The sequence below is a fragment of the Zootermopsis nevadensis genome, unplaced genomic scaffold, assembly GCF_977971745.1.
Source record: "Zootermopsis nevadensis isolate Lab colony 2312 unplaced genomic scaffold, Znev_1.0 Znev_ptg000003l, whole genome shotgun sequence".
Lineage (NCBI taxonomy): Eukaryota > Metazoa > Arthropoda > Insecta > Blattodea > Termopsidae > Zootermopsis > Zootermopsis nevadensis.
In genome coordinates, this window is record NW_028259135.1 from 16,828,980 (window position 1) to 16,856,826 (window position 27,847).

Genomic DNA, 27,847 nt, shown 5'->3' on the forward strand with positions numbered 1-27,847 from the left:
AAAGTGACAAGGAAAACGATGTTCTACATTCGCTCAAACGGGTTGCATTATTATATCGCTCAAATTGATGAAATTATTTATTTAAAATTGTAACGTGTTGCTCAGATTCTGTGAAATGTCTTCTTACCTCTTCCGTCCACAAAATATTTCTTACTCATTCCACTACACCTGATTTTATTTATATGCAATAATATCTTCTTATAAAGTCTTTTACACTCCGTACACTTAGACACGATTAAAATGTTCTTTATTTGCAATGTGTAACTGTTAATGTTGGTGTTTCGTGTTAAGAAATTGGTAGGATTAACACTGAGCAAAACAGACTGTTTTAAATATTTTTATTGAGTAATAAACATGTTTCAACACAAATTTGTATCAGCCTTTGTTCTTGTGTACAAATTATTAAGACCGTTACAGGTTTGTAAAATTTGCAGCACTGTGGGGTTATTATATTTTTTTTGTCGTAAGTGAAGCTTCAGAATAACTGTACAGCTGATGCCTTTATCTTAAAAAATAATGTTACTGATCTTTCTTACGTTCACGTGATAACTTAAGTCTGAAGACAGAATTGTCATACAGTACTAACCACATACGTATTAATGAACAGCAATAGATTTCTGAAGTTTTAAATTCAAATGTGCAGATCTGTCATACTACAAATATACTGTCTCCAGTCCTGCATGCATGACCTAAGATTTAAGGGCCAAAAAATAATTTCAGCGTCATAAGAGGCAACACTACACTTAGATATGTCTGTCTGACAGTACTGGCTGTTTCACGCTTGGTTTCCGCAGGCAGAAATATATTATGTTGTAAAGACAGAACACTGCTGATAGTGGTGTGGTATACGTCAAAACGTACACTTGGGCTATCACATGTACTGTGCTGTAGTTATCTAAGTCATATATTAGGCCTAATAGTCAACGCCCTTCTGCCAGTCAGACTGTGACTGTGACTTTCATGTTTCCCACTTCTTGAAAAGCTATGTGGTAAAGACTGAGATGTAGAAGGTATGCGTACGGGCCATGTTTAAAACACGTGTACTGTAGCCAGATATGTCATGGTAAGACGATGTCTCTCTCAAAGAAAAATTAATCTTAAAATTATATACCGGTATTGAAAATTGTGATAGCATTAGGAAAGATAATCGAATTTAGAACTTGTAAAGAAACGTGCAACTTTATAAATAGTAGAAGAATTATGCAAAACAAGAATCAATTTTAGATGCTTCATTCCTAGGAATGTTAAGCACCTAATATATTGTTATAAGTTTATCTTTCCTTAAAACATATTTTTTTAACAACCGGTTTTCAAAGTAGAATAATTTTTGTACTGACTTCTAACGTTTCATGTACTTATCTATGTGCAAGTAATCATCCATTCCGAATACAAACATGACCTTGTAACATGTCGTATAATAAAATGAGTTGATATGCAAGAGTAATGCTTTCAAGATCACTGGCTTACAGCTTTCAAATTACACATATTTTGATGCAAATTTATTAGCATGCTTTGTTAACACATGTAAAAATACGTCACTAGAATCTTTTAACATTGATAATATGGTACCTAGTATCTTGGAACTAGAAATGTTGCAGAACAATGCAATATTGTATATGTAATAAATAACATAAAATAAAACTTGATAAAATGACAATCTGATGAAAAATACCATCACCTCGGGATCCCAGTATATTTATTATTACACAGTACAGTTCATTACATTGCTGCAATATTTTCGGTTTCACAGTACAGTCATGTTCACAAGTGCACACAATTGTCTAACAGCTAAAACGAACAGACAGTTATGAACTAGACTGTACAACACCTGAACCCTAACTAATGAATACATTTTTCTTCGATCACTGAGATCGATGAAATTACATTTTCTGACGGCGGCGGGTATGAAGACGAATGTTTTCTGGAATGTTGCGAAGTGAAAGCTGGTATAAGTTTACCGACGTTTCAGAAGCAATTGTATTGATGTTGGAGGCAGTTTGCACGTCTGAATCGTCGGTAAATTTCTACCACACTACAAGGCGCAACAATAAATATGCTAAATCTGATTAGAGCAGAAATACGATTTGTTGTTATTGTTTCACATTACTTCAAAATTCTTTATGAATTCTCTTCGTATAGAAACACGCGAAATATGACAGAAAATATTATTAATGGTTTGTAATAAAACTTTACTCTAAAGTATGAGATTCGGGAGTGTTCTGTAACTACAACTCCGTTGATCTGAAACCAAACGGCGAAACAAAGTTTATGCCATTAACGTGTTATAGGCCTTCGACACGTGCATGAGAAATAATGGTAAATTTCATCGCAGATAAAACTGGAACAGCTAAGAAAAATGCAACCAGAAGATACGTATTTTATGTCAAAGAATTTAAAAATTTGCTGTCACTTTTCCTCATTTTTAGTGGAATTGTTTGTTTGCACAGGAGCAACGCAATGTCATACGTTTGTATCAACACTTAAAAATAGAACTGGTCCTATCTATTTTAGCTGAGCATTCCCTGTCACTTTCAGGTTCCTGGAACCAACGTTCCGAGTCTCAATTGGCGCATTTCCTGAAATTCCTTTTCGTATCCCACGTACACAGGATGGAAGCTTGGCGACTTTCTCACATCGTCGTGAAATTTCCCAGAATGCATATCCAGACGGACACTCGTACATGTAACCCTCAAGCTTTCCTCTGGAGTCTTTCTTGCATTTGTAGAAACGGGAACAGTCGCTGTCATAAGGGAAATACCCGGGACCCGGACACAAATGAGCCCTAGTATTAACAAGTACCTGTAAAGAACATACAGACATAAGTTTTAAAATTAAACATCAAACGTTAACACTGTGGTAAGACACAAATATTGAATTTATATTTGTACAAATTTACAAATTATCGTTATCAACAATAAAATTGCAATAAGGATGAACTGGGTTTACGTTTTAAACTATATGGAAGATGAAACTGAATAAAATGTGACATTTAAAAATCATTTAAGTAGTTTATGTCAGAATTAAACGTCACAAATAGAATGTAAATTTAACATTGGGTGATAAATGGTACAGAGGCTTCGTAACGACCGTGGAGTAAACGAGACACATTATATCTGAAAGATAAACACACGTCAGTTCATCATCACCAAAAATCGATAAGCATCGATCAGATCATTTATGAGAAAGTTTTATAGAAATAACGAATATCAGATAACCTATTAATTAATATGTTACAATTTAGAATATAAAACATGGATGCCATTTTACTGTGTTTCCTTCTCAAATTTCAGTATATTTGTTCATTTAAGTTTTATTTAACGACGCTCAGATTGTATAGCGTCGAATTTTATGAATGTTAATGAATTGTATAGAATGTGGAAGGAAGCCGCATGACTTAATATGAGTAACTATCCTGGTATTTGTCTGGAGGGGCCGAGGAAGACCACGATAAATCTCAGCCTATATACCTGGTCTCTGGGCCGAGATTTTATCTCAGGACCTCCCGAGTACAAAGGGAAAATGTCACCCACTCGGCTGCGACATTCAGCAGCTATAAAACTTACCGGCAGAGATCCTCTGCTCTCGTCAGCCCTCCTGTTAAACCTTCCCCCAGCTACCCCACCCTGGCAAGGCGATGTCTGTTGAGGGGGTAGACACTGTATCTTCTCGTCATCGAACAGCGTACCATTCGTGCAAGCAAACACTAGAATATTCATCTCTTGTCTATTTGTTGTACATTGATAGAAGAGGTCACAGTACTTCGGATGTCTCCTGAAGCCAGTAGGACAGACCACTAAGAATTGATCCTGATTCAGTGCGCCCACAGTTGGACATTGGCCCCCGCCTCCTGAAGTAGGAGGTGCGACTTCTGTTGTCGCTTCTGCATTTTCGTCGGGATTGTTTGTAGATGATCCAACTTCAGGAATCTTTGTGGTCCCAGAGTTTCCTGTAGTTGTTGTTTCGGTTACACCCGCCGTTTCGGAAATGCCACTTGTCTGTTCTGTGGGGTTAGGAGTTCCCGTATTTGTAGTCTCCAGAGGACTGGCTGTTTCTTCAGTAAGGCCTGCTGTAGATGTTGTCAAATCTGTAGACCCAGCAGTGCCGGCTGTCTCTTCATTTGTGGCTGTAGTTGTTTCTTCTGTTCCTGCTGTTACCTCACCGGCCGTGTCGGTTGTTTCCTGAGTCGTCGTGCTTGTAGGAGCGTCTGTTACAGTGGAGTCAGGATACGTTGCACCTGTTGGAGCTTCTGTTACACCGGTAATGTTTGTTATTTCTTGGTTCGTAATGGTTGTTTCTGCTGGACCAGTTGATGCTGCTGCTGCTGTTGTTGTTTCGCCCACTGTTGCATCTGAGGCATCTTCAGACGTACCAGCGTCTGTTTCTTTGTCACCAGATGTTGTCGACGGTACCAAATTTTCAGTTGTTGTTGGAGTCTCGCTTGACGTTTCGCCGGTTGTTGACGGTACCAAATTTTCAGATGTTGTTGGAGTCTCGCTTGATGATTCGCCGGTTGTTGACGGTACCAAATTTTCAGATGTTGTTGGAGTCTCGCTTGATGATTCGCCGGTTGTTGACGGTACCAAATTTTCAGATGTTGTTGGAGTCTCGCTTGATGATTCGCCGGTTGTTGACGGTACCAAATTTTCAGATGTTGTTGGAGTCTCGCTTGACGATTCGCCGGTTGTTGACGGTACCAAATTTTCAGATGTTGTTGGAGTCTCGCTTGATGATTCGCCGGTTGTTGACGGTACCAAATTTTCAGATGTTGTTGGAGTCTCGCTTGATGATTCGCCGGTTGTTGACGGTACCATATTTTCAGATGTTGTTGGAGTCGCGCTTGACGATTCGCTGGTTGTTGACCCAGGAGGTGTGGTTTGCTGTATTGAACTTGGTTTTTCACTAGATTCGGTAGAACTCCCACTGCAATCTCTCGGTGGGTAAACTGATTCAGCATGGTTACAGACGTTCAAGCTCGGATCGAATATAGTTCCTTCTCCACATTCGAAGTGATATATAGAAAATCTCTCCCCCTTGTCCCCATCCCAGTCTACACAGCGATAGAACTTCCTGCAGTCAGTAGGGTGAGGGTAGTAACCAGCCTTCTCGCATTTAATTTGCCCAGCTAATGGGTTCTGTGTTTCTTGCTGGTTGCATGGCTGGTTTGCTGTAGCAGATGAACTTTGACCCTCACTTGTATTTGAGCTTCCCAGACTTCCTGGTGTTGTGGGGCCTCCTTGGCCATTAATGGGAATTGTCGAACTTCCCTGCTCATCTCCTGAATTTGAGGTCGGAGAAGACGTCGTAGAAGGTGGTGATTCAGGTGCTGCAGGAGTTGTTCCTTCCGGACTACCATTTATATCACCTTCCTGGCCAGAAGACCCTTCACTTCCTGAGATAGTAGACTGTCCATTTCCTGCGGATGAGACTTGTTCGCTTGTAGGTGGTCCAGAGGATTGTTGAATATTCTCTGACGATGAAGTTGTAGACGTACTGCCAGATTGTTGGCTACCAGATGTGGCAGATTCTTGATTGCTTGCACTTGATGAGGATTGTTGGTTACTTTCATTTGTGTGTTGGTTATTTTCAGCTGTAGTAGTAGATTGTTGATTGCTTCCACTTGTGCTTGTAGATTGTTGATCGCTTACATTAGTGGTGGACTGTTGGCTGCTTCCACTTAAAGTCTCAGATTGTTGATTATTTTCACTTGATGTTGATTCTACTCCAGACGTTGTAGAAGTTTGACTTCCACTTGCAGACGAAGTGGTTAATTGTTGGTTACTGTCGGAACTACTTGTGGAAGAGGTTGAACTACTGCTACTTGAAGAGGAGGAGGAGGAAGATGAAGATGACGATGACGACGAAGATGTGGAAGAGGACGAAGAAGAAGAAGACGATGATGATGATGATGCAGTACTGCTACTACTGGTAATTGTTGACTGAGACTGAGTAGTAGCACTGCTGCTTGTGGGTGATGAGGATGAAGATGATGTAGTAGCTGAAGAAGTTCCTCCCGGTGAGGTAGTTGATTTTTGAATGTCAACTGAAGTTGTTGCTGTTGTTGTGGTTGTACCTTGAGAGTTATTACTTCCTTCCGAAATGTCTCCTGTCTCGTTTTCATCTCCTCCTCTGCAGTCTTTCCGTTGTACTGCCCATTTGTGATTACAAGCGTTATTTTCTGGATCCCAAACGGTACCTTCGCCACATGAAAAGTCATACTTTGTATATCCACCTTTTCCATTATCGGCACATCTATAAAATTTTTTACAGTCGCCACTTACAGGGAAAAATCCTTCGTTTGAACATCGGTCTGTAGAAGAAGCTGCTGTGCTATCAGACGTAAGTGGCGTTGAAGATATTGCTATTGCCGTTGTAGTCTCAGCAGGCAGTCTTGTGGCGCTTCCTGCTGAGTCAACTGTAAGATGGTTGTTATCCGTTCCGTCTGTGGGTGGAGGTTGTGTTGTAGTTGATTGTTGCCCACTGAAGCCTTGCTCACCATTTCCGGTCTGTGGTAATTTTTGTGGTCCTTGTTGCTCGGAGTTACTGTTGTTACATCCCGATCCTGAGTTACCTTGCTGTGGCTTACTTCCTTCTCCCACAGAGCCACCTTGTCCTGGCACGCCGCTTTCTTCAGAAGCACTCTCTAGCCCGGAAACACCTCCTTCTCCGGGTGCGCCCCCCTGTTCAGCTTGTTCTGGACCCTTTTCTGATTGTTCGCCATCTCCTGAACTTCCACTACCACAGTCTCTTCTCTGCACAGCCCAGTCATGGTTACAAACATTATTATCCGGATCCCAGACCGTTCCTTCTCCACATGTGAAGTCATATTTGGTGTGACCGCCTTTCTCATTGGCAACACAGCGATAAAACTTCTTGCAGTCCCCAGGTGTCGAATAGAACCCTTCATTTGTACAAGATCCAGTAGTTATACCCTGACTTTCAGGGTGTAATGTGGGTTTAGGAGGGGCGGATGTTGCTGCTTTTGTAGTGCCAGAATTATCATTATCTGTTCTCGGTGATACAGTTCGGGAAGTTGAAAGTTGAGTTGGTGAACTCGGCGCATCAGTTCCTTCCGGTGATCCACTCTGAGGAACATAGGCATTGTCAACTTCATTGTCTTTGTCATTTGGAGGAGATTGACGCACTCTTTCTATATCTGGATTCCCTCCACATTCGAATCTGGACGTTTCATGAGGATGATTACAAACAGAATGTGCAGGATCAAACACCGTGCCTTGTCCACAGTGGAACTCAAACGCTGTGAGTTTTGGCCGACTTCCTGCGCCACCTTCTTTTAGCAGGTGGTTGCTACTGCCCATATCTACGCATCGGTAGAAAGTCTGGCAGTTGTATGGGGAGGCATGGAATCCTTCGTGTGGGCAGTTGAAATACGGAGCTTTTCTTCCTTGACGATTGGACGTTTCTCGAACTCTGCTCTGCGTGCCACCATCTCCTGAAATGTGCATTAAGAGTTGTGCAATCCTAATGTTACATACAAATATACTCGAAATACACATTCACTAGACTAACACAGTTAAAAAACATATGCCACTAACTGCAAGGTACTGATTCATTCTTGTGAAGCTAACAGTCGTTCAGCTAGCCAAGAAACTTCCTGCCTTCCATAAATGTCGAGGGTATTAACGTGATCACAAGGTGCCACCGCTGGTTTTAATCCTGATCCATTTTAATCTAGTCCACTTATTCATATTCCAGTTTCTTTTGATAACAAATTTAATTCTGCAGAGACCTCTTAGTGTAGACTACCTCTTACGAAATTGCACCAAAATCTTCTAAGTAGTTTCAGGAACAAAATATGAATAAGAACCCGCCCCATAGTTCGTTTATTATTTTCTCTCGGTTCAAAGAACCCAAGTACAAGTGCTGGTCATATCTGGAAGATGGCTACAACACAGAAGACAGCCTTCTTTGTACCAGATCCTATTTGGTAGTAATATTTGACAATGGAAAATTGTTCTTGCCAAATAAGGGCATAATTACGTTCTGTAATTCTGAATAGAACGAAATGACAGGTAGTTCTCCGATTTCTTGGAACAGTTTAGAGCCCAGCGTGTTCATCACTACAGCCGGTTCCAGACACAGTGCAGTGGTAATTACGTACATTACCCCAGAGCACCGTTCTGATTGGGTAGCTGAGTGTGTGGTATCAGTTAAACCGCTTTTCATCATCAACTGTTCTTAATGCATCAAATCAAACAGCAGACTACGTTTCAGGTTAATGACCTTTGTCAATCTTGTCTTATCAGCCGCTGTACATGTTCTTACCTTCGTTTGCTGAATGCGTAACTACAGCTTTAAAGCAGTTGATGTCGCGATAATTATATTTATCCTACCTTGCATTTGTTCTCCAGATGTTCCCTTTATTAGACAAGGCGAACCTCTTTTTATAGGACGAAATTCATTGAACCTTTTGCATACGTTAAACTTTCCGTAATGTATAACACACAAACATTTTATGAAATATCCTATGTTGTAAAGAGTTTTCCAGTGTAAAAATGATAGTAGTACAATCAGTTTAGTTCTCGAAATTAATTGGGTTTCAAAGCAGTAATATGATGTTAAAAAGCTTGGAATAAAAGCACGTTTTCAGATATTTACTACTTTTTATTGCCAACATTTGATATTCCTCGTCTTAATCAGCATTAAGTATGGGAGTGTCACCTGTAATTTAGTATACTGTGTGCTAATTAGTATTCTGAGCTCATTTCTGTTCCAGTACTAAAACTCCACGATTCCCATTGGTCATAATTATAAAATTTTATTGACCAAATACTTTCCTCTTATTTCTCGTTCTCTTGATAGTTAAAACGGTTTGTGTCCTGCAATACACACACTGACTTACATAACAGGAATGTATTTTCATGAATCAAGTTATGTATTGGTAAAATGTGTGTCTCAATCTCAGACTTCTGTTAATGTTCGTGTATTTCCGATTTTACTTGTGTCGCATTCCGAATTGGAAACGTCTGTTTCATATGTATTTTAGGATAAAAGGGGATACTAATAAACGTAAAAATGAATTATTTTAATTTAATTATCAATATATTTTAACCTGCTCTCCTTACAAGAAAATTAGGTAAAGTTTATGACATTATCATGCCCATGTATATCCTCATATCTTCCTTGATAAATTTTAACCATTAGATGATTATTTACTAAACTTAATATGAACATCGTTCCATTAGAGAGCGCAACGTCTTTGTACCTTTTAAAATGTTACCATGATTACACGTCACCTCGCTCATAAGTCATCAAGGCGAATGATTCATTAATACAAGGGAAAACGTAATGTTTCACAATTTATATTGTGTGTATTTTCTCGTTTTCAGGTAAAAGTATTATTTTATAATTTTTTAATTCCAACAAAATGCATTTAAGATATTTAAAACAATATATAATATACTTTTTATTGATCTGATCAAAGCACAATGTCACGACGATGGTGTGGCTACATTGTGATTCTGTTAAAAAACAATTTGCATTAAATTAGAGGAACATTTTAAAATCAGATGTGTAAAGAGACTGAATAAGAAATTTATTCAATACAAACAATGTATACATCGAAGCTATCTGACGTAATATACATCTAACTTTAAAATTTGGGCTGTAAAATTTACAAACAAGCGCCATGGAAAATATCGGATCGTCAATACCAGTTTTTGCGTATTTTAACAGGTAAAAAGCCTGTCATTGCCACTTAAATTGCCAACCCTGCATTAAGTATGCAGTATAGCGCTTAAATTTAAAGCTGTTATCCTTTTTAGTTTTTGTACTACACACAAAAGCCTTTTAGGATTATATATGCTGTTCGTAATACGTATTCATCTGCGTAATATATGTCATTTACCCGATTAAGTACCTAATTTAATGGGACAAGTTTTTCGTAGATTACAAGACTACTTTTCATTTAGAAAAAACTAGCTTCTAAGTTTTACTTGTTCTACCACATTAAGTCGTTGTTAGTTCTGCTAACCTGGTAGCCTGATATTTTTATTATCAACAGAAAATGTAGGCGTACATATTTGGTTAATTGATTTTATAGGCCTGGTACTTAATGTTACATATTTGGGTGTCGCATGATAACGATCTTGGCTCGGTTCGTGTTCTTTAAGTAACTGAATGGAAACGAGAATTAACTGTCTGCTGCTGGAAGATGTTAATTATGTAAATCACAATGGGAAATGTGGATACAAGTTTAACATTCACTTGCTCTTCATTTTGTCCAGAGGGTTTATCTATACGTTTCGTCCTGTTGACTGAGGTAGCAAGCCCATCTGAAATGTCGGTGAACTTCTACCGGACTACACGGAGCAACACGTTTGGATTATCTTAGAATGTGTGTATTGAAACAGTTTTTTTTAATAAATATTCTTAAATTACTGCTTTGTATAATTGTAATGTGACTTTAAGGTTTATAGTACAGATATGTGAAAACATTTGCCACGAACAAAACTGTATTATTATGACTATTCGATTTCTCATCATAAAATTGGAATAAAAATAAAACATTCACTGCAGAACTTACGAATTTACTCGCACTAATAAATGTTTATATCTATATACAGGTGCAGCCAGAAATTATAAATGAATAATTATGTAGATTAATGACTATTTGCTGCGCAGAATTTCAGAGCCTAAGTTCTGGAGACCACTGCCTGCCAGAGATATCTTTATAAAACGAAACGGAGACACAAATAATCTGTCGCTTTTGCTGAGCTGTCATATTTTATTGTACGTCGTACATATACAGTTAGTTTAGCTAATGTGTTTTTATCACATTTCATACCTTCTGAGTGACTGTCAGCGTCTCAAAAAGAACTCTTGAACAATGAGTTTGAAGTAAGTGGTGAATTACACACTTCTGGTTCGTGAATACACTTTACCTTGTGACAATGTTGTCGGTATTAGCAGAAATGCACTGCACGCTAAGAGGAGTAATGCCACTTGTGACGTCATTTTCTATTGAAATCTCGTTTCTCGCTTATTCACAGCATCCAATTACCTCAAGGCGTCTGAAAAGTTGGAAACATAAAACATTAGATCCAGTTGTACATTTGTTTAAAAACTAAACGGCCAATTCACTGAAATAACAAACTTCGTAGCAATTAATGAAAACACGGCGTTTCCTAGACCCTGGTTTCGTCACGACTAATTTACTCGAGCTTCGGGGAAGCTGGTGGCCGGTGTCAAGGTCGTTTGTTCGCCTTGTGTGCACATTTCCATTACCGCAGTCCCATTATATTTATCGCCCATTATACTTTTTTTAAAATTTTTTGTTCGTGTTATCTTCCGGCATAAGGCTTCCTCCGGCTCTGGCACATCTAAGTTTCATTCCAGTGAAAACAATTTTAATTTAAATAAGGGGTTTTAAACTTCTTCCAGAGCTAGGGCCACATTTACCGTTGCTTGACGACTCGCGGGCAGTAAGATTGTAAATGAGGACAGTTTGCTGGAACTTTATGGCAGTTTAGTAAAAATGCTACAAACTTTTTCCAGAAGTTTCACATATTACATAATAATTTTGTTTAACGAAACCAGTCACTAGTGAGATCTTCGTTATTAACCCTTTGCAGTCCAGTGGTAACTAAGACATTTTATCTATCTGCTTCAGCACTCAGTAACTGTTTATTTTGTATTTATGGGTTCTGATTCTCACTATAAACGGCTTTAACCGGCTGGTATTATTAATGGTGAATTAAAGTGTTTTCTTTGCAGTACGGACTGAATTCTAAACATTATTTAAACGAGTTTCAGCCTTGAAGGTTTAAGCTGTAGTTGCTCAGAGCGAGATATTACCGAATATTGATGACGTAATGAAATCGCGTTTTTTGATATTAAGCAACTAGGGCTGCTGATTGCGACCCCTAGTCTGTTTTTGTTTATCATTTTGATCCTCTGGAACCTTTATGTTCTCACCTCTCGTCCTTTGGCAATTAATTTGTTTCTTCGTTTTTCTCTCACAGTTATCTTTCTCTGTTTCTTTAGCGGGGAGAACCTGTTTGTGAGCGACCATCGTAAAGGCCAAGACTGGGATGAGAGGTTGATGAAACGGATTCTGAGGAAAGCGGTAAGCGAATTGAATTTACGAGGCTGAGAAACGTGGGATATTGTGTTAACTGTGCACATACAATAGATCTCAGTTTTTTCTGTCTGTCTTATGCTCTCACACCAAGAACCTTGAAAATGGCTGTCTTTTGGGTTGTAGCGCCGTGTATTTTGGTAGAAATTTACCAACGTTTGAATTATCCTTGCTGCCTCCATCATCAGGGCGATGTGCCGTTGATAAAATTTTACCCGTCTACACGGCGCCACAACCCAGACGACAGCTATCTTCGGACTCACCGTTGTGAAAAACTCAAATCCTCCTTTGGAAATTTTTGATCGCTTAACGAGTCCTGTTTCATAGATTCAGCGGTTAGCGGGACACTCGAAAATGATCTCACTGCATAAAAGCATTTTAGTTGTGACTTAGTGTTACGATATGTAGTAAGTATATAAGTATTAATCATTTGTGATACGTGTTCTGATAGGTGAGTTAATATAATAGCGTCTTTATTTTAGTACAGTTAATTGGAAGAAAAACCAGGGAATAAAACGGTCCCTTTAGGTGTTTTAAATAAAATTTGGTTTGTGTAAAACACGTGACTTATAGACGTAATAACCACATGTATTCCCTGTGAAACTGTTTATCCAGTGCAACAGTAACACTTGTTATTCAGCAGTGTAATCATATTTAGCGTGAATTGAGTTGTTCCAGTTGACTGGTTTATGTCAACGGTAAAATAATTACGTCTCAGTGAATTAGAGAGATCCGCTGCATTATTACATGACAAGTTTCTTAAGGGGATATGTTTATGCAAATTAATACTCAGTTTGAAAACTGCTTTGGGTAAGCATGTCTGCGAAGGAACGGGCTTACTTGATGATGGACAGTAGCAGACACTTTGACGTCCGATGAGACGACACGCCCATATTTCGATGCATTTCTTCCCTAGAGTCGTTATATAAATTATTCATAAACGTGTATACATTTATACGTATAATTGAATTAATGCTTGTAGGCATCAACTAGGATTTTCCATTACTTATTTGTACGTGTTTCTCAGGAAGGTTTACAGGTTTGTCACACGGGTTTCAAAGTAAGTTGAAGGCAAATAAAAAGCAAGAACTTCTCCTTCAGGTAGCAAGTATTAATTTGCTAGAATACTTTACACAAAGCAGGCATTCAATTTAAGAAGAAGCCAAATGCGTATGTGTTTAAACACGTGATATATTGAATCTAAGTGTACATATTCTTACTGAAGTGTTATTATGGTTTAGGGTTATGGAACAATGAATGATTAAGATGTTTCATTGGGCCTTTGGACATCGCTATCTACACAAGACATAAAATACAGAAAATCCGAATCAATGTTTCTAGTGGGACTCGAACCCGCGATCATATTGTTCATTGTCTGTATTAACAGACTTTCTATAAAAGGACTTTGCTCTAAAAGAACTAGTATAGTTTCCTATCTTTACCCGATACACTAGATTTAATCTCACATGAGGAGATGATTGTATTAACGTCATGCTTAAAACAGATATATTATTTGTCCCATGTAATGTCATAATTAAATTAAATGTTAGATGAGAGTGCCATCAGAATTTTACCTTCCTGTTGGCCACAGAGACGCTAATAATAGTAGAGTTACTTATGCGAAACACATAGTAATATTTTATTTTTCAGGACCGGTAATTACCACGTCATATCCCGCTGTTACAGAATATTCGTGCTGTGAAGCTTTATTAAAACGTGAATGTACAATGTCACGGGTATTTCCATAATGATATTAGGCGCATGCGCTCTTGTTGTGCCTGGCGGAACTAATCGCAATGATATGCGCACCCAGTGCTTCCTTCCTCCCGATTATCCCTAAGGGGAGGTTGTGTCCTGCGAAGATGGCTGTCTTCTGGGTAGTAGTGCTGTGTATTCTTGTCGGGATTTACAAACATTTCAGAGGTTCTTGCTGCCTCCATCATCAGACAGCAATGACCTCCGAAACGTCGGTAAACTTCTACTAGACAGCCATCTTCAGACACACCACCGAGATAACCTGAAATCCTTGTATGTTACGTTTCAGTGACTGTAGACTATCAGTTTTACGGATGAAAACAAATTTACATTTTACACAGTTTATTTCACAATGTTAAGTAGTTAAATTCTTAAGCTTCTTGCCCTCGTAGACGTAGTTTAAGTATTTGCATTGGCCTTCCTTAATTAACTTAACCTATTTTACATGGGAATCCTTCACTGCTGATTAGGAAATTTCTTGCTTTAATTACGGAGGCTGAGTTATATTTCGCGAAACACAAGAGAACGTTTAACTTCATTATTGACTACCTTTGCAATCATGGGTTTGTTGGTGAACAATAGATTCACGCCTGCAATACGTTAACGTCAAGGATAATTATAAAATTGTCCATCTTGTGGAACATCATTCTATGACATAATGGGGAGTGGAGGTAAGACGCCAGATATTCTTAACCTAGGCTGTAGACAGAGGTGAATGGTCGGCTATGCGCCCCGGTGTCCATTGGGTAAGAAGCTGGGTGAGCCCCAGAGCCAGTCTGGGCCTCGTAGCAAGTCTCTAGCCCTTCCGGGAATTGAACACAAGTGTCCAGCCCGTAGCCCAGTCAGTATTCTGATTGCCTTCTTCTTCTGGGTTTCGGCGCCGTCGTCGGTAGACGCCAACGTTACTGGGAAGCATACCGTCTCCATCTTCAGTGTTCAAGTGGCGATGATAGGAAGTGGAGAGCGGTTTTTATAGGCTCAGAGGATGGAAAGGTTTCCCTTCCTCAAACTCAAAAACACATTTTCGGTCGGGATGAAAAGTTAAGTAATGTCACTTCATCTCAAATTATCACTTGGCCGCCACGATTGTATTACTGATGGTAAGAAGTTAATGGGAACAAAGGTATACATGGGGAATGATTATGTGAATAATTTCTTCAGAGAAAATAAGCTGAAATGCGAAGTAATTTCACTAAACCTCAAACCGTCGATCTACCACAGCATATTATGTGATCGTATCTCTTGAAATCCCTACGTAAAAAGGATGTTTCATGCCAGTCACAGAAGATTTTGTTACTGTGTCTTATGAAACACGTGCAGAGGACAGTCGATGCATAGAAAGTATTATTACGTGTTGGCCTGCATTCAATACGCGTTGTCAAATTAGTATGTGAGAACGAGGAACTTGAGTTTTGTTTGTGTCAGGGTCATGCACTAGGTAAGCATATACCTGTATTGTAGGTCAGATAAATCATTCAGGTGGTCTAAGGTTCGAATCTCAGTCCTGAAACTAGCTATCCTGGCAGTTGTGGTTTTCCTCAGTTAATTCACGAAGACGCCGAGTAGTGTATATAGTACGAGCTACTGACTGCGGCTTTGAATGAGCCACAGATGAATGTCATTACGAACGTTGTGATGCAGAGACAGTAATTTGCACGTGTTTGAACTTGATCGAACAGACACAAGACGATAATATACACGGTCTGTTGTAGCGTGAAGTTTTATTTGCCCAGATGGGCGATAAGTGTCTCAGAATCTCAGAAAAGACAAGAGCTACTGTCTCTAGATTTCGACCAGTCACTCTTATATTGTCTTGGAATACACAATCGTCTCAGTAATATATTTTCCATTGAACTTTTCTCGTTCCCCTTTGAAATCTCGTCTTTATCCGTCTGTCGTGTCATATGAGTTTATTTGCGTAGGAGTGCACTTTCTAGCAGTCAGAGCTTAACTAGAGGCGATGTCACGTATGTATGGAATACGCACAAGGTTGCTGACCTCGGCAAAAGATAGTCGTAAGTTTTCACCTCATGTTTCGGCAGCTTTATATCCAAAATCAAAACCTACTTATTCAGGAGGTCCCGGATTTAAATCTCGCCCCGGAGGCCGGCTACACCAAGGTTTTTCATGGATTTTCTCAGTAGCTTCCTTCCACAGTTTCCATTTTATTATCCACTACTCAGCCCATCGCAAGGCATTACGGAATAAGGTCTGAATTCGATACAAATTGCGTATGACTTCAAATGTATTCTAGAAGTTCAAAGATAGAACGTAAGCAATTGATAGAGTTGTTAAATAAAGCAGGAATGAATAAAATATCCATTATCTATTGTAAAGATGATGGAGCATGCCTCATAGTCGCGAGAAAAATACAGTCCTTTATTACCCTGTCCCGGGTCAGGAAATTGAAACATCTCGTTTGACTATGAACAGAGAATAAAGTATTCATGGGTGGTGTTGCTGAACACAGAGAAAAGGATATCACAGACAGCAATCAATCATGTTTCGCAAGCAGCAGCCGTTGTACCATGACCGCCAGAGTGCCACTCGTCTGACAGCCGGTCGCTCGATCCTTCCTGTTACGTTCAGCACCAGAGTCGTGGCAGCAACCTTCTCCACACCAACTATACGCACGCATTCCGGAAATTTGCTGAAGCCTTACAAACGAAGCTGATGTCATTCTGCGTTGTTTCCAGAACAAACTCCGCGTAGCTTCATATAGCGGCAGAACTATATAGGTTTTTATTCATGAAGTACCCGGTTCGAATCTTGGTTAAATTGCCAACTGTCATGACTGAGAGTTTTTGTTTTCTTTTATATCACTAGGCGTATGTCGAGATATCAGGCATTCAAATAGGTCACAACACCTAACTTCAACTACTAACTTTATTTATTTACCATTACATAATATTCAGTAGGATCTTTAAATGGTGGTGGTTTTCTGGGTTTTGACGTCGTATAGACTTGTATGTGAGTGCCAACTGAAGTGGAGTCAACCCTGAAGATCGAAACACTGTGTTACTAAATGCTAGAATCCGCCTAAAAGCGCACACGGGGTCACAACCCAGAAGAAATCAATCGACATCTTCACTGTCGTGAGAACCTCAGATGTCAACGATAAGTAACCTAATTAATAGCTCATGCAGAAAACAGTGAGACATTAAAAATAATAGATGCAGATAATTCCTTACTCGAATGACTTGTTCCTTAAGCATACGTGTTAACTGTCTTGTAAGTGCAAAATTTATGGACGTTTTTACGTGTATCTGCGGTTCTCATGTCGTCGTCCTCGGCAGTGCTCCAAGATACCTGTTCGTAGTTGCAGAACTTAATAATTTTGTTTGCTGACACGGGAACTACGTAAAAGGACAGCCAGGTTGCTGGAATATTAACGCGTGACTAGGTGACGTGAAGTTCAAGGTGCGCTATCTAGAAACATTATTAATGGTTGTTCGCTGCCCAAGTGTTTGTGTTGTTGCATTGTGGTTGTTTACATGTAGACCGCCTCAGAGTCGAATTACCATATGAACCTGCTCAGTGCCGGTATAATTAGCCGTTGCCAGGGTAAAACTGTGTAAGTCCTAAAACTATTTTAGGAAAGATCTCACTGATGTTTAATTAAATTTCGAGGGGGGGGGGACCATATGCATATAATTATTCCGTTTACACATGATGTTCAGGTTCTGAAGATAATTTTGCTAAATTACGGGTAACACGAAAAGGCTGTGAAGTAGTCGTCATAGTTCTGTTGTAATTTTTCTGTACTTATGCTCTTTACCTTGGCACTGGCGTATTTTGCATCATCCTCGTCTTCATATTGTTGATGCCACTGAGTTGAAAATTATGAAGATTTGATGGTTTCAGGAGTCATGTACTTCATTGCAGACATTCAAGGGAGCCTCAGTTAAGAGGCGGTTACACACACGCAGCGCCGTATTATGATTGTCGTGAAAAAAATTTGCCTTCCTTGAGTGTTATAATTCTGTAGGGATCTCTTGTGCTTTAGTTATGAATTATAAGGAAGCGACTAGGAATCAGTTAACCAATTTTCTTCGGAAGGTAATAGACTGATTAGCCTAATTCATCTAGGCACACTATAGACCTGACAACCCCGTGATAGACTAAATTGCAAAAGAAGATTTACAACTACAAGCACAACAAAATTAAAATTGCAAAATTTAACAACACACAAAAGCTAAAATATAACGGACAAAATGGGAAGAACCAAATTATGATAATTATTAGACTCACAGTCTACCCTACAGGGATATGAACGCGCCTGAAAATAAATTACAGGTATTCTAATTCGTACTGCCTTCGGTGTAGCAAATTTATTCCTAGCATGAGAATGTGTTGATGATGAACACAGGTATCTCATATAACGGCTTCTCGTAAATTATGGAATTAATTAACTCTGGAGTGAGTCGGCGAAAATGAGCAAGATTTATGTGATTTAAAATCTAGTTCGTGAACCCACTGTGGGTCTCCTGCGAATCGTGCCAACATGGCAGGGGTATAATTTACATGTGATCAATTTGAGCTACTTTCAAAGATAGCAAAAGACGGTTAATCTTACGCGTTCTTAACCTCTACATTATGTGGATGTAAGATCGGTTCCAGGTCCCACCTACTGGGAACTGCTGACTCTTATCTTCAGGGTTAAATCGGCTTGTCCAGTCACCTCCATCTAGATGCCGAGAATAAGTACTCGTGAAGCCGATATCTCTCCGAAACTCATTCATAGCTCAGTGATTAAAATAGTAGAGGGGTAGCTTTTGTTCACAAGTACCCTCACCAATCCTCTACCTAACCAACCAACCAGATGGCTTACCGAACCCGAAGGTTCATCACCGAACTAACCAAAGTCCTCCACCGGACCCTGTCCTGGGCCAACAAAATCCAGTCGCCTTCAAACCAATCCTCTACCTTCGTTCACAAATGTATTCATAGCCTTGAACGTGAATGCCTGAATTATATGACTAAATAAATGCTTGTCTTTGTTTTACTCAGACATCGCCACCACACTTCACGTCCCAGTGAATACCAGAACGTTTCGAACCAGGTTTAAGTCAATAAGGTTTGGGGCAGACAAACAACATGGAAATTGGATTCGTGTACGCAAATAACATGTCAAATGAACTGTTCGTTTCGTTTATGAAAATCTTGCATTCGGTGGTGTGACTCAAATTCCTCGAGCAGAAATGGTCTGGTTTCTTTCCTCTTTGCTGATCTATCGGCTGTTTTCGAAAGGTTGACAGAAGAGACAATTTAAGCATACAATGATCGTCACAATTAGACTAAGTAAAACCTTTATTATCGCACGTGTGCATACATAAAGATATGCTCATGTCGTTTTACGTCTATTTTGCGCTGCTCTGGGACAATCGAAATGATATCCGAGGAAAACAAACTATTTTTCGAGAAGAAACCTAGGTCGACTTTAAAGTCGATAGATAGGAGCAGTAGGACTGAATGAAGAATGAACGAATACTCAGTAAACTTAGAGATGTTTTAAAAGCGATCCACAATTGTGTTGAATGAAATAAGGAGTAAGCAGTCTTTTATTTTATACAAGTAATACGCACAGGAGGATGCGACAGTCAAAGATTGATAATCCACGTTTTAATTCTTCGAATAAACTTAAGAACGAACTAATCTTGTTCGAACACGTGAACGATGGAGTAACCTACTTGAGAAACTGATAGTCGCTGAGCTGGTCAAGACCGTTCGATACATTTTCCAATTGTGTGTGACCCGAATGAAAAATGCTACCCTCTCCCCTGTCTCGGGTTTCCCGTGTTTTAGTATCTTGAAGCTCTCAGGAAATGGTCACTTGGCACCATGACATGGTCCCGTTTTAACAGATCCGGTGGTGTTTACTGTTAAACAGTACAAAAGTTTCATTCAGAGTGATGGAAGTGTGAAGTGAATGTTGCCAAGTACGGCTAAGATTTGCAGTTATTCCTTTACGTGTTAAGATTTGCTGTTATGCTATAGCGTACGTGTACAGTCAGCAGTGCCAATCCTGCGACACCTCACGCAGATCTGAGAACTCTATCTTGTTTGCTGAAAATAAATTCCATGTCTGAGACCGAGGTCTTACCGCTATTTACAACATAAAAGCAAAGACCTTTAAGTTGCGAATTCGATCGTAATCCAGGCGAAGAATGTTCAATCACGTGCTTGCGTATCGATGGTTACGCTGTCGACTTTGAATAGAATACAGAACAAGCGGAAATACGAATTTGTAACTGACGGAACGTTGCAAAAAGAATCTGGTAGGTTTAACAGTCAAGTAAGGCAATCTGATCCGAACTGAAGCCAAGAATATGCTACTTTATCATACTTATGCATGCATAGTGATAGGAGATCGATGATTAATTGTACTTTTGACTTAGGACGCTATTAGATAGGCTTCTGCTAAAATAAGAACTTGTAGATGTGGTTTGAAAAGAACGAAACGTACAAACCAATCAGCTACGAGTGTTACACAGGACGGCTGTTGTCATGACCTTATCACAGTAGTTAAAACAATAAATTTGTTAAGAGCAAATAGCTCTCGGACGTGAATGTATAAAAATATATAAGGAGCTTGAATCGATGGATATGTAAAATAGGATGTTATAATGCATCGTGTGTTGTGATAGATACCACGGAATTAATCCATTTCACCGATGATGGAGACCGTAAGTTCCTCTGAAACTTCGGTCCGTATCTACCAAGCAAAACGGTGCAACATCCCAGAAGAGTAAAAGACTTTGTATAGATACATGGGAGGATCTGCTATAGCGTAGGGCTATCCCCGTCGCTGGTGTGGTTCTTGGCGATAACAATTCTCATAAGATAACCAGTTCTCACACGCCAAAAGTTGCTCCATTTATCTCACAGGCATCACGCGAGAACTTGTCTGTCCCCGTGAGGTTAAAGACCTGCATTCCCTTGCAGGTATCTGTGGCGCAAGGAACACGGCATAACTGTTTCCTTAGTCCTGATCCAAATGGTTGGTATTGTGTTCTGTGATCATCATCAAGCCACAGACCAAGACGCGACAGGAGTAAACAAGCATTTGTCTCAGCACAATGTGACCCTCAACACCTCTGTCTAGCACGGCAGCTGCTAGAAGCCGATGTCACGCACCCAGGAGGTCCGTGGTGCTTAACTATGCACTGTGCCATGTACACCACAGTCGTCACAACCTACAAGAAAGTGCACCGCATTGACTTCAACACTTGTATATCTGATTTTCCACTTTTCTTCCACATTTAAATATCCGGTTTTACGATACGGTCATTAGCAGAAAGAAGGACATTCTTTTGGGATTTTTTTTTTGTAATAACTTCGCGTCCTTCGTCTAATTAATTTTGTCACGAAGACAACGCCAAAACAGGTTCCTGTTTTATCTATTCCCATGTCTGATTACGCAAGTTCTTTTGTTCCTGTGCTTGGTTTCCAACTTTGACGTTCGAACAACCATACCACTCACGTACGTATAATTGTTTCAAATACCTTGAACTTTGTTCAGCAGTACACCATAGTGCAACAGTGAACTACGTATTTAGGACTAAGAAAGTACTTTCGATGCCTAAGAGTAGCATAACAATAAGATCATTTCCAAGATAGGAAAAAATCCCACACTGTAGTCCGCTATAGTGTTCAGCTACTTTGATAGCACGATAAAGTTTTAGAAATGACTTAATTGATCGCATGTTATAATTTGACTTATTTCTTCATATAGACGTGAAACTTGATTTCTGACCCTGAGAGAAAAGCAGAAACTGAAAGTGTTTGAGAAGGGAGTGCTGAGGAGGATATTTCCGGCCTGCCTAAGAGACGCTTCGGCCGACTTAACTCCCCTAAGAATTCCGGCGTCTGTTTAATTGGAGGCGGGTGGAACCCAGAGCAAGCTCGGATTTGATTCTACATCTCTTCGTAGCACGAAGCCAGTCGCTTAATTCACTGTTGTCATACTTGATGCAATGTTGTGGCGCTGTAAATTACTGTTGCTGAATGTGCACGTGTTTCATACACATTGGATGCATTCTCCACCCGCACGACGACAATTGTATCATCCAAATAAACACGGAGGAGAGATTCCTCTGGCCTCGTGCTCAAGGGCATACGACAGATTTGGCCCTCGCTGTATCATTTTATTGGTACTGGATATGAAACATGTAATCGTGAGAACTCAGTGTGATTACTCTGTCCTTTTTCGGTTGAAACAAACTACGAGCCTTTTAGAACGGTCAGAAGAAATTAAGATCTTTTCCGTTTTGTTATGTCACATCCATTATGCCACTTAAGGGAAACTGCGTATTATTTCATTAGTCACACTGCGGTTAAATACTGACATTGCTTATTTAAGACATCTAAAATATAATTTAATATAATTATAACTCGGATAAAGTAATGTTATTAGTTCATACCACATACGTTTTATTTACACTGAAGTTCATTAGAATGAGTAGTTACAGTCGTATTATTTCTTCGGGCGTTTAAAAAAAGATGGAATGGGCTGTCACGTACATAGGGCCAAGAAATGAAACGGATATGCTCATCGGCTAGTGAGTTATGTAAATTAAATGTGATACTGCTCATAGCAACATGATTTGTTTTTTGCCCGGAGCCTTCTACTGGCAATCTGTTTTCGCCTGTCAGTGCCCCGCCATAACCTCACTTCGCACCGCTTGCATACTCGGCACCAAACAACCACCGCTGATCTCTTCGACCTACTGCAATATCAGCATGTGAGTAGTAAATATGTGTACAGTTACGTCATATTTTATAACATATTTAGGCAGGAAACACCAGTGCTATTAGCAGTTAACAAAATTAGCACATACATTTCTGTAACTTAAGATAATTTTCCTGTATCAATGGCGAATATAGTAGCCTACTGAAGCTATATTTGTCTGTCACTATTAATATCGAGCGTGGAAACTACACTGTTGCTTAGATTTTTATGTAGGTACGCTATTGTAATTTTGCCACTGGAATAAACTATCATCTTAAATTAGAAATCCATTATGAAGATCCTACTTTCAAGTAAGGTTATAATGACAATATTTTAAAGAGAAGTCAAACCGCTGTAAGAAGTTCGAGGACTTCCCGATTTAATGAGAAATGAAATTCAAAGACCATTTGTAAGACTTCGGTTTAGATAACGGGAGGTCATTGAGATGGATCTACAAGAAATAGGACCTGAGGGTGTGAACTGGATTTATCTGGCTCGGGATTGAGTCCTGTGAAAGATCTTGTGAACAGGATAATGAGGAATTGACTGAGTGACTATTAATTTCTCAAGGAGTACTCTTATCCATCCGGTTACTTAGACTTCATGGTTCCTTCTTGGTTCTTCAATTTGTTACCAAGTCTTAATAACGTTAAAGTCTCTGGTTTCCTTTATGGAATTAATGTTTTCGCCTAATAAGTTGTCTTCGTCGTAAACAACAAGCTGATATGACGATGTTGTTATGCTTTTCGACGTCGTGTAGACGTTTCAGAGAAAACCTATGGTTATCTTCATATCTGTGTAGAAGCGAGATCAAACCCGGGATCTTCTGGGTGATGACCAAATGGGTAGCGTAGTAGTTTAATGTCTTATTCAAAGCGTCCTAGGTTTGATCCAAACCATTATCAATAATATTAAGAAGAAATACGTTTATAGGAATCTGTCAGTATAATAACAATCAATAGGTTAATAACCTGAAGACGTTGAGTAGAACCAACTCTGAAAACGTCATGTCCAGTAATTATACCTCAGACAATAGACAGTGTCCGTCAAATATTAGTATAAGGCATGTACGTAGTGTTTGGACCGGGAATTACAAAGCCTTCGTAAATGAGCGGCAGTTTTGTTGTGCGTCCCTTAAGGTGAGACAACTTTTTAAGTAGACTACAGTGACTCTTTTTCTGAGGTCGTTAACAGGAGAGATAAATCAAGTAGCTGATCGTTGTAGTGCGTGTGAGGTGATATTTGTGTTACGACGTTTTTGGGCGCTTGCACTGTCAGGGCGATGTGCGTGACGGGACATCGTAGTACGCAGTGGGGTTGCCATGTCAATGAAATACAGCAGCATTTTTGTTGTATGAATTCCTAGATAAATTATTTTATATAATGAGTGATTTTTACACAAAATTAAAAACAATGAACGCATAATTAGGATGTATATGCACATTTAAAATTATTCTTTATCAGGACTTTTTCCATCGTCTGTTCTTTAAAATCACGACGGTCCAGTGACAGAGACTAGTTCTATCTAAGGGACCCAACAGAGTAGGTAGGTACCTCTCACCTGAAGACAGAGACAGAACCAGCCTCCGAAACGTCGTGGTTTTAAAGAACATACGATGGAAAAAGTCCTGACAAAGAATAATTTTAAATGTAAACGACCGTCGTCAAAACCCTTTATAATTGAATGTATATTCACATGTTTCAACATGGAATTTACTCAATTCGATTGATTTATTATTGTGTTCCCGTGGAAGATTATTAGGTTATGACATGTGTCGTACGTTGCAGTACATGAACTTTGTTAAGACCCACTTCGTCGTAAACAGGTTACCTGTATTTGAATTGTTATCGACGTTCAGTTACTGATAGAACAGAAGGCCACATAATGGAGGGTTTTTAATGAAACTGCCACAGATAGCTGACAAAAGAGTTATCCTTCAGCTTAGAGGATGGCTGTTAAAAATTTCGCCTGTTGTTAGTCGTTACACATGAACTCAGACTGCAATAAATCTTAGGGTTCATTAAAATGTGGGAATTTTCTTTACCAGCTGAACGACTGTTAGCTTTCCAAGAAGGACTCTACTCCATGGGGTTAACTAGATGGATATGCAAAGCTATTGTGTTACAGACTTAAAATGTAGACCTGCTGTTCACGTAACATGGTATAAATGTGTATTCGTTAACTTTTTAAAAGGATATCCAGCCAATTTTCATTATTCATTCTATCATTACTACCACATCTACATTATAAAGTACGTGTTCAGTCTCTTTCGCATATAAATCTTACAACCTTACAACACACGCCAACCTCATCCCAAAAGAAATACCGTAACCGCGTAATTTCCACACTATCTTATATAAGAAATCAATGGCCTTTGGGCGCCATCATGTTATAAGAATAGTCTATTTAAGGACAGCGATCTTTCGTTCAAAAACTTGCTCTTATTTTTTTCCTAGAAAAAAGAAGGCAGTCGCATTCTTCTGACCATGAACCTGAAATGTGGCAGTGAACAAGTGGATGTTGCTGGCCTTCGTTCGTGTCTGAAGCATGAAGATGGTGCGCAGACCTCAGGAGTTACTAATGAAAGCGATGCGTCTACCGTGATTTGAAGTACTCATGAGTAAAGGTCAGTGACGTCTCCGTACTTTGTTTCTATGGATATTGATCAGCGCAAACGAGACAGCCCCTTATTGCTTTTACTGGATGTACGTACAAGCACGGGGAACGTAGCGTGAATGCTAATTTTTCCTTCATTTATTTAAAGATGCGTTATCAGTGTTCATGTTATGTGACGTAGAGCTGGTTGTTGATTTTGAATGATGGTATGGCAAGGGTGTTCGTGGGATTTGTAGGGCACTATCGCAACATTTGCATGGGGTACTGAGGAAAATCATATAGTTTTCAAGCTGGGTTTCTTCACAAGGAAATAAAATATAAACATTGCATGGTTAATTCGTTGGAGCAGAATCCTTTTTGGCCAGCTCGTAGTCGGTGAGGTGCTTCAAGAAGTTCCCACCTTCAGAGAACCGGAAGCTTCATTATCGTGTTCACAGAAGACCGCCATTGGCATTTATCCGGAGCCAAATGAATCCAGTCCACATCTTCGCATTCCATTTCTTCTAATATGTCCGCTTTAATATTCTATTCTCACCTATGCCTAGTTCTCGTAATTGGTCTCTCCTTTGAGGTTTTCCGGCTACGAGTTGTTTTACGTAAATGTGTAGTTTCTGACATTAAAATTTGTAAGTTACTTAGAGTTTTAAATTGCTGAAAAGTTTTTATAGATTTAGATGTCGAATGTAATCGGAATTCATTCTGTTGTGTCGAAGATGAAGTATATAGACTGACAGATACGGCCTTCGAGTTATAGTAGTAGTAGTTTAACGACGCTGCTAGTGGCTCAGACTGTAAAGCGTCGGCGAACTTACCAATTGCACTTTCATGTAATTCACTTCTAGAAAATAACGCATAACCGTATGCTACTTAGTTACTTCTTGACCAAGGACACGCTGAATGAAGTTAGCACATTCTTTACGGATTACCAACGTCTTGTCATATTCAATTACATTTGGCTTGGATCCAGGTCATTCCGGTAACCGGTAAATGTCCTTAAACAATAGTGACTGCACCTGGCCGAGATTGTAACACAGTCAACAGTTTTGGCTTCCTTCTTCTTCTTCTTCTTCTTAAAGCCTAGATTTTACAGATTAGGCGTTGTGATCCGTTACAAATTATAATCAAGAATTACGTCTAAGCTGATGAATTGTTTTAACTTTCAGCATGAACAATTTATGCTACAAGAAATGACGCAATGCAGCGATAAATTGAATTCACATCGCCATAAAATACACGAACTACACGGTGCAAAAACACAGTAGACGTTTATCTTCATATCGACTAGTGTTCGGTTGTTTTCCTCGGTGACACTGTACAACTTCTGCAGTTCAGACAGCATCGTTAAATATTCCTAGAATCGATTAACTGAATTGCATGACGTGCTGTTTTGTGGGATAACTGATGCTACCGTGGTAACGTTATTTTAACAGATAACCCCGTTACGTGACACCCCCCCCCCCCCCCCCCATGTTCGTGTGTTAAACAAGTGGGTAATTTCACTTTCCTCCCCATCAAAATCCTCTTGGCACAAAGGATGCTGTCCTGTACCAAGTTTTTGTATCTGTAGGCAATAGTAACATTTCTGTTACCTTGAACCTTCAGAGTGTAGTTAATTTTGTGGACATTTTTTGCGAGCCATATACTTGAAGGAACTTGTTTTGAAGAAGAATTCCGATTAAAAGTACCTGTACCTCGCACAGCTGGTTTATGATGACAGAACTCTGTTTTTTTAGAATGAATGTCTGCCGTGGCAAACTTTTCGCTTCTTATTAATCATCTAGATACACGACATATAGAAAATTGCTCCTGAGTCCAAGCTGTGCTTAAAATAGTCTGTCGGCAATAAAGGTGACCCACTGTACAGTAAAGAATATTTGTAATGAGGAGTGTTATTTTGAAGCACCTTGTGAGCATTTAATATGTTTTATAAATATATATTGTTTCTCTCATGCGACTAAGTACAGGTGCCGACAAGTAACAATAATTATTTGATTGAAGAGCAAAGAATCCTTATATACAAAAGTACATGCAGTATAAATAAAACTGTGTTGTTACATTTTATCGTGTCTATATAGTTTTATATTCATATTTGAAATACTTTAATTTATTTGTGTTAGTTGTAAATTACAAATTAATTTGAAAAGAATTGTTAAACTAAAAATTAACTAAACTATTTTTCATCCGGTATTTATAATATTTATTGATGCTCGTGATTCAGTAACACTACAGTATTACAATATTTATTAGAACTAAATGAACTATCACACACGACACTGTTTATTTATATAGAACAATAGTATGAAGTGAATCAAAATGTCGCTACTTACGGTTTTGCAGCAGAAAAACAATCCTGTTGCCGAAGAAATCAGCGTTGAGCTTAGGTCCTTCCTGCCCGTCACCTTGACAACCAACTGTTAGCTGCCAAGGCAAGAGAAGTGAGAAACGTTGAATGCAGAATTGTCCCCCAATGCACGCACTATATCTGTCTTCTGTTCCTCTTGGCTCTTCCTTCAGGTTCTCCTACCGTCCTTAGCGTCAGTCCGCCTTGCCGGTTCTTTCCAATTGGTTACTGAAGAACCAAACCAGATCGACGTCCTGCAACTTCTGCTTAGTATACGTTGTCCGTCTTATTTTATGCCACACAGAA

The 27,847-nt window shown here is 39.3% G+C and overlaps 1 protein-coding gene and 1 long non-coding RNA gene across 2 annotated transcripts in view; one reads left to right on the plus strand and one right to left on the minus strand.

Annotated features, from left to right (window-relative positions):
• LOC147875010 (uncharacterized) overlaps nt 1–12,085 on the plus strand; it is a 69,612-nt gene extending 57,527 nt beyond the window's left edge. The window contains exon 3 of the long non-coding RNA XR_015538061.1: nt 12,004–12,085. This is a non-coding gene — a long non-coding RNA (uncharacterized LOC147875010). The remainder of the gene's footprint in view (nt 1–12,003) is intronic.
• On the minus strand, nt 327–27,847 carry LOC110827916 (uncharacterized). The gene is made up of 4 exons (XM_087359169.1): nt 27,528–27,847; nt 10,902–11,030; nt 3,564–7,450; nt 327–2,799 (listed from the first exon to the last, which is right to left on the minus strand). Exons 2-4 carry the CDS (start codon nt 10,972–10,974, stop codon nt 2,503–2,505), a joined length of 4,257 nt encoding a protein of 1,418 aa, XP_087215295.1. The 5' UTR covers nt 10,975–11,030; nt 27,528–27,847; the 3' UTR covers nt 327–2,502.

Bases quoted from the DNA above. Each gene is read 5' to 3' on its own strand.
- LOC110827916 (XM_087359169.1), bottom strand. From the start codon at position 10,974: ATGACGTCACAAGTGGCATTACTCCTCTTAGCGTGCAGTGCATTTCTG. The intron at 7,451-10,901 runs GTAAAGTGTATT...TGCACATTTCAG, and splicing joins ACCGACAACATTGTCACAAG to GAGATGGTGGCACGCAGAGC. The intron at 2,800-3,563 runs GTAAGTTTTATA...TGTTCTTTACAG, and splicing joins AGAGCAGAGGATCTCTGCCG to GTACTTGTTAATACTAGGGC.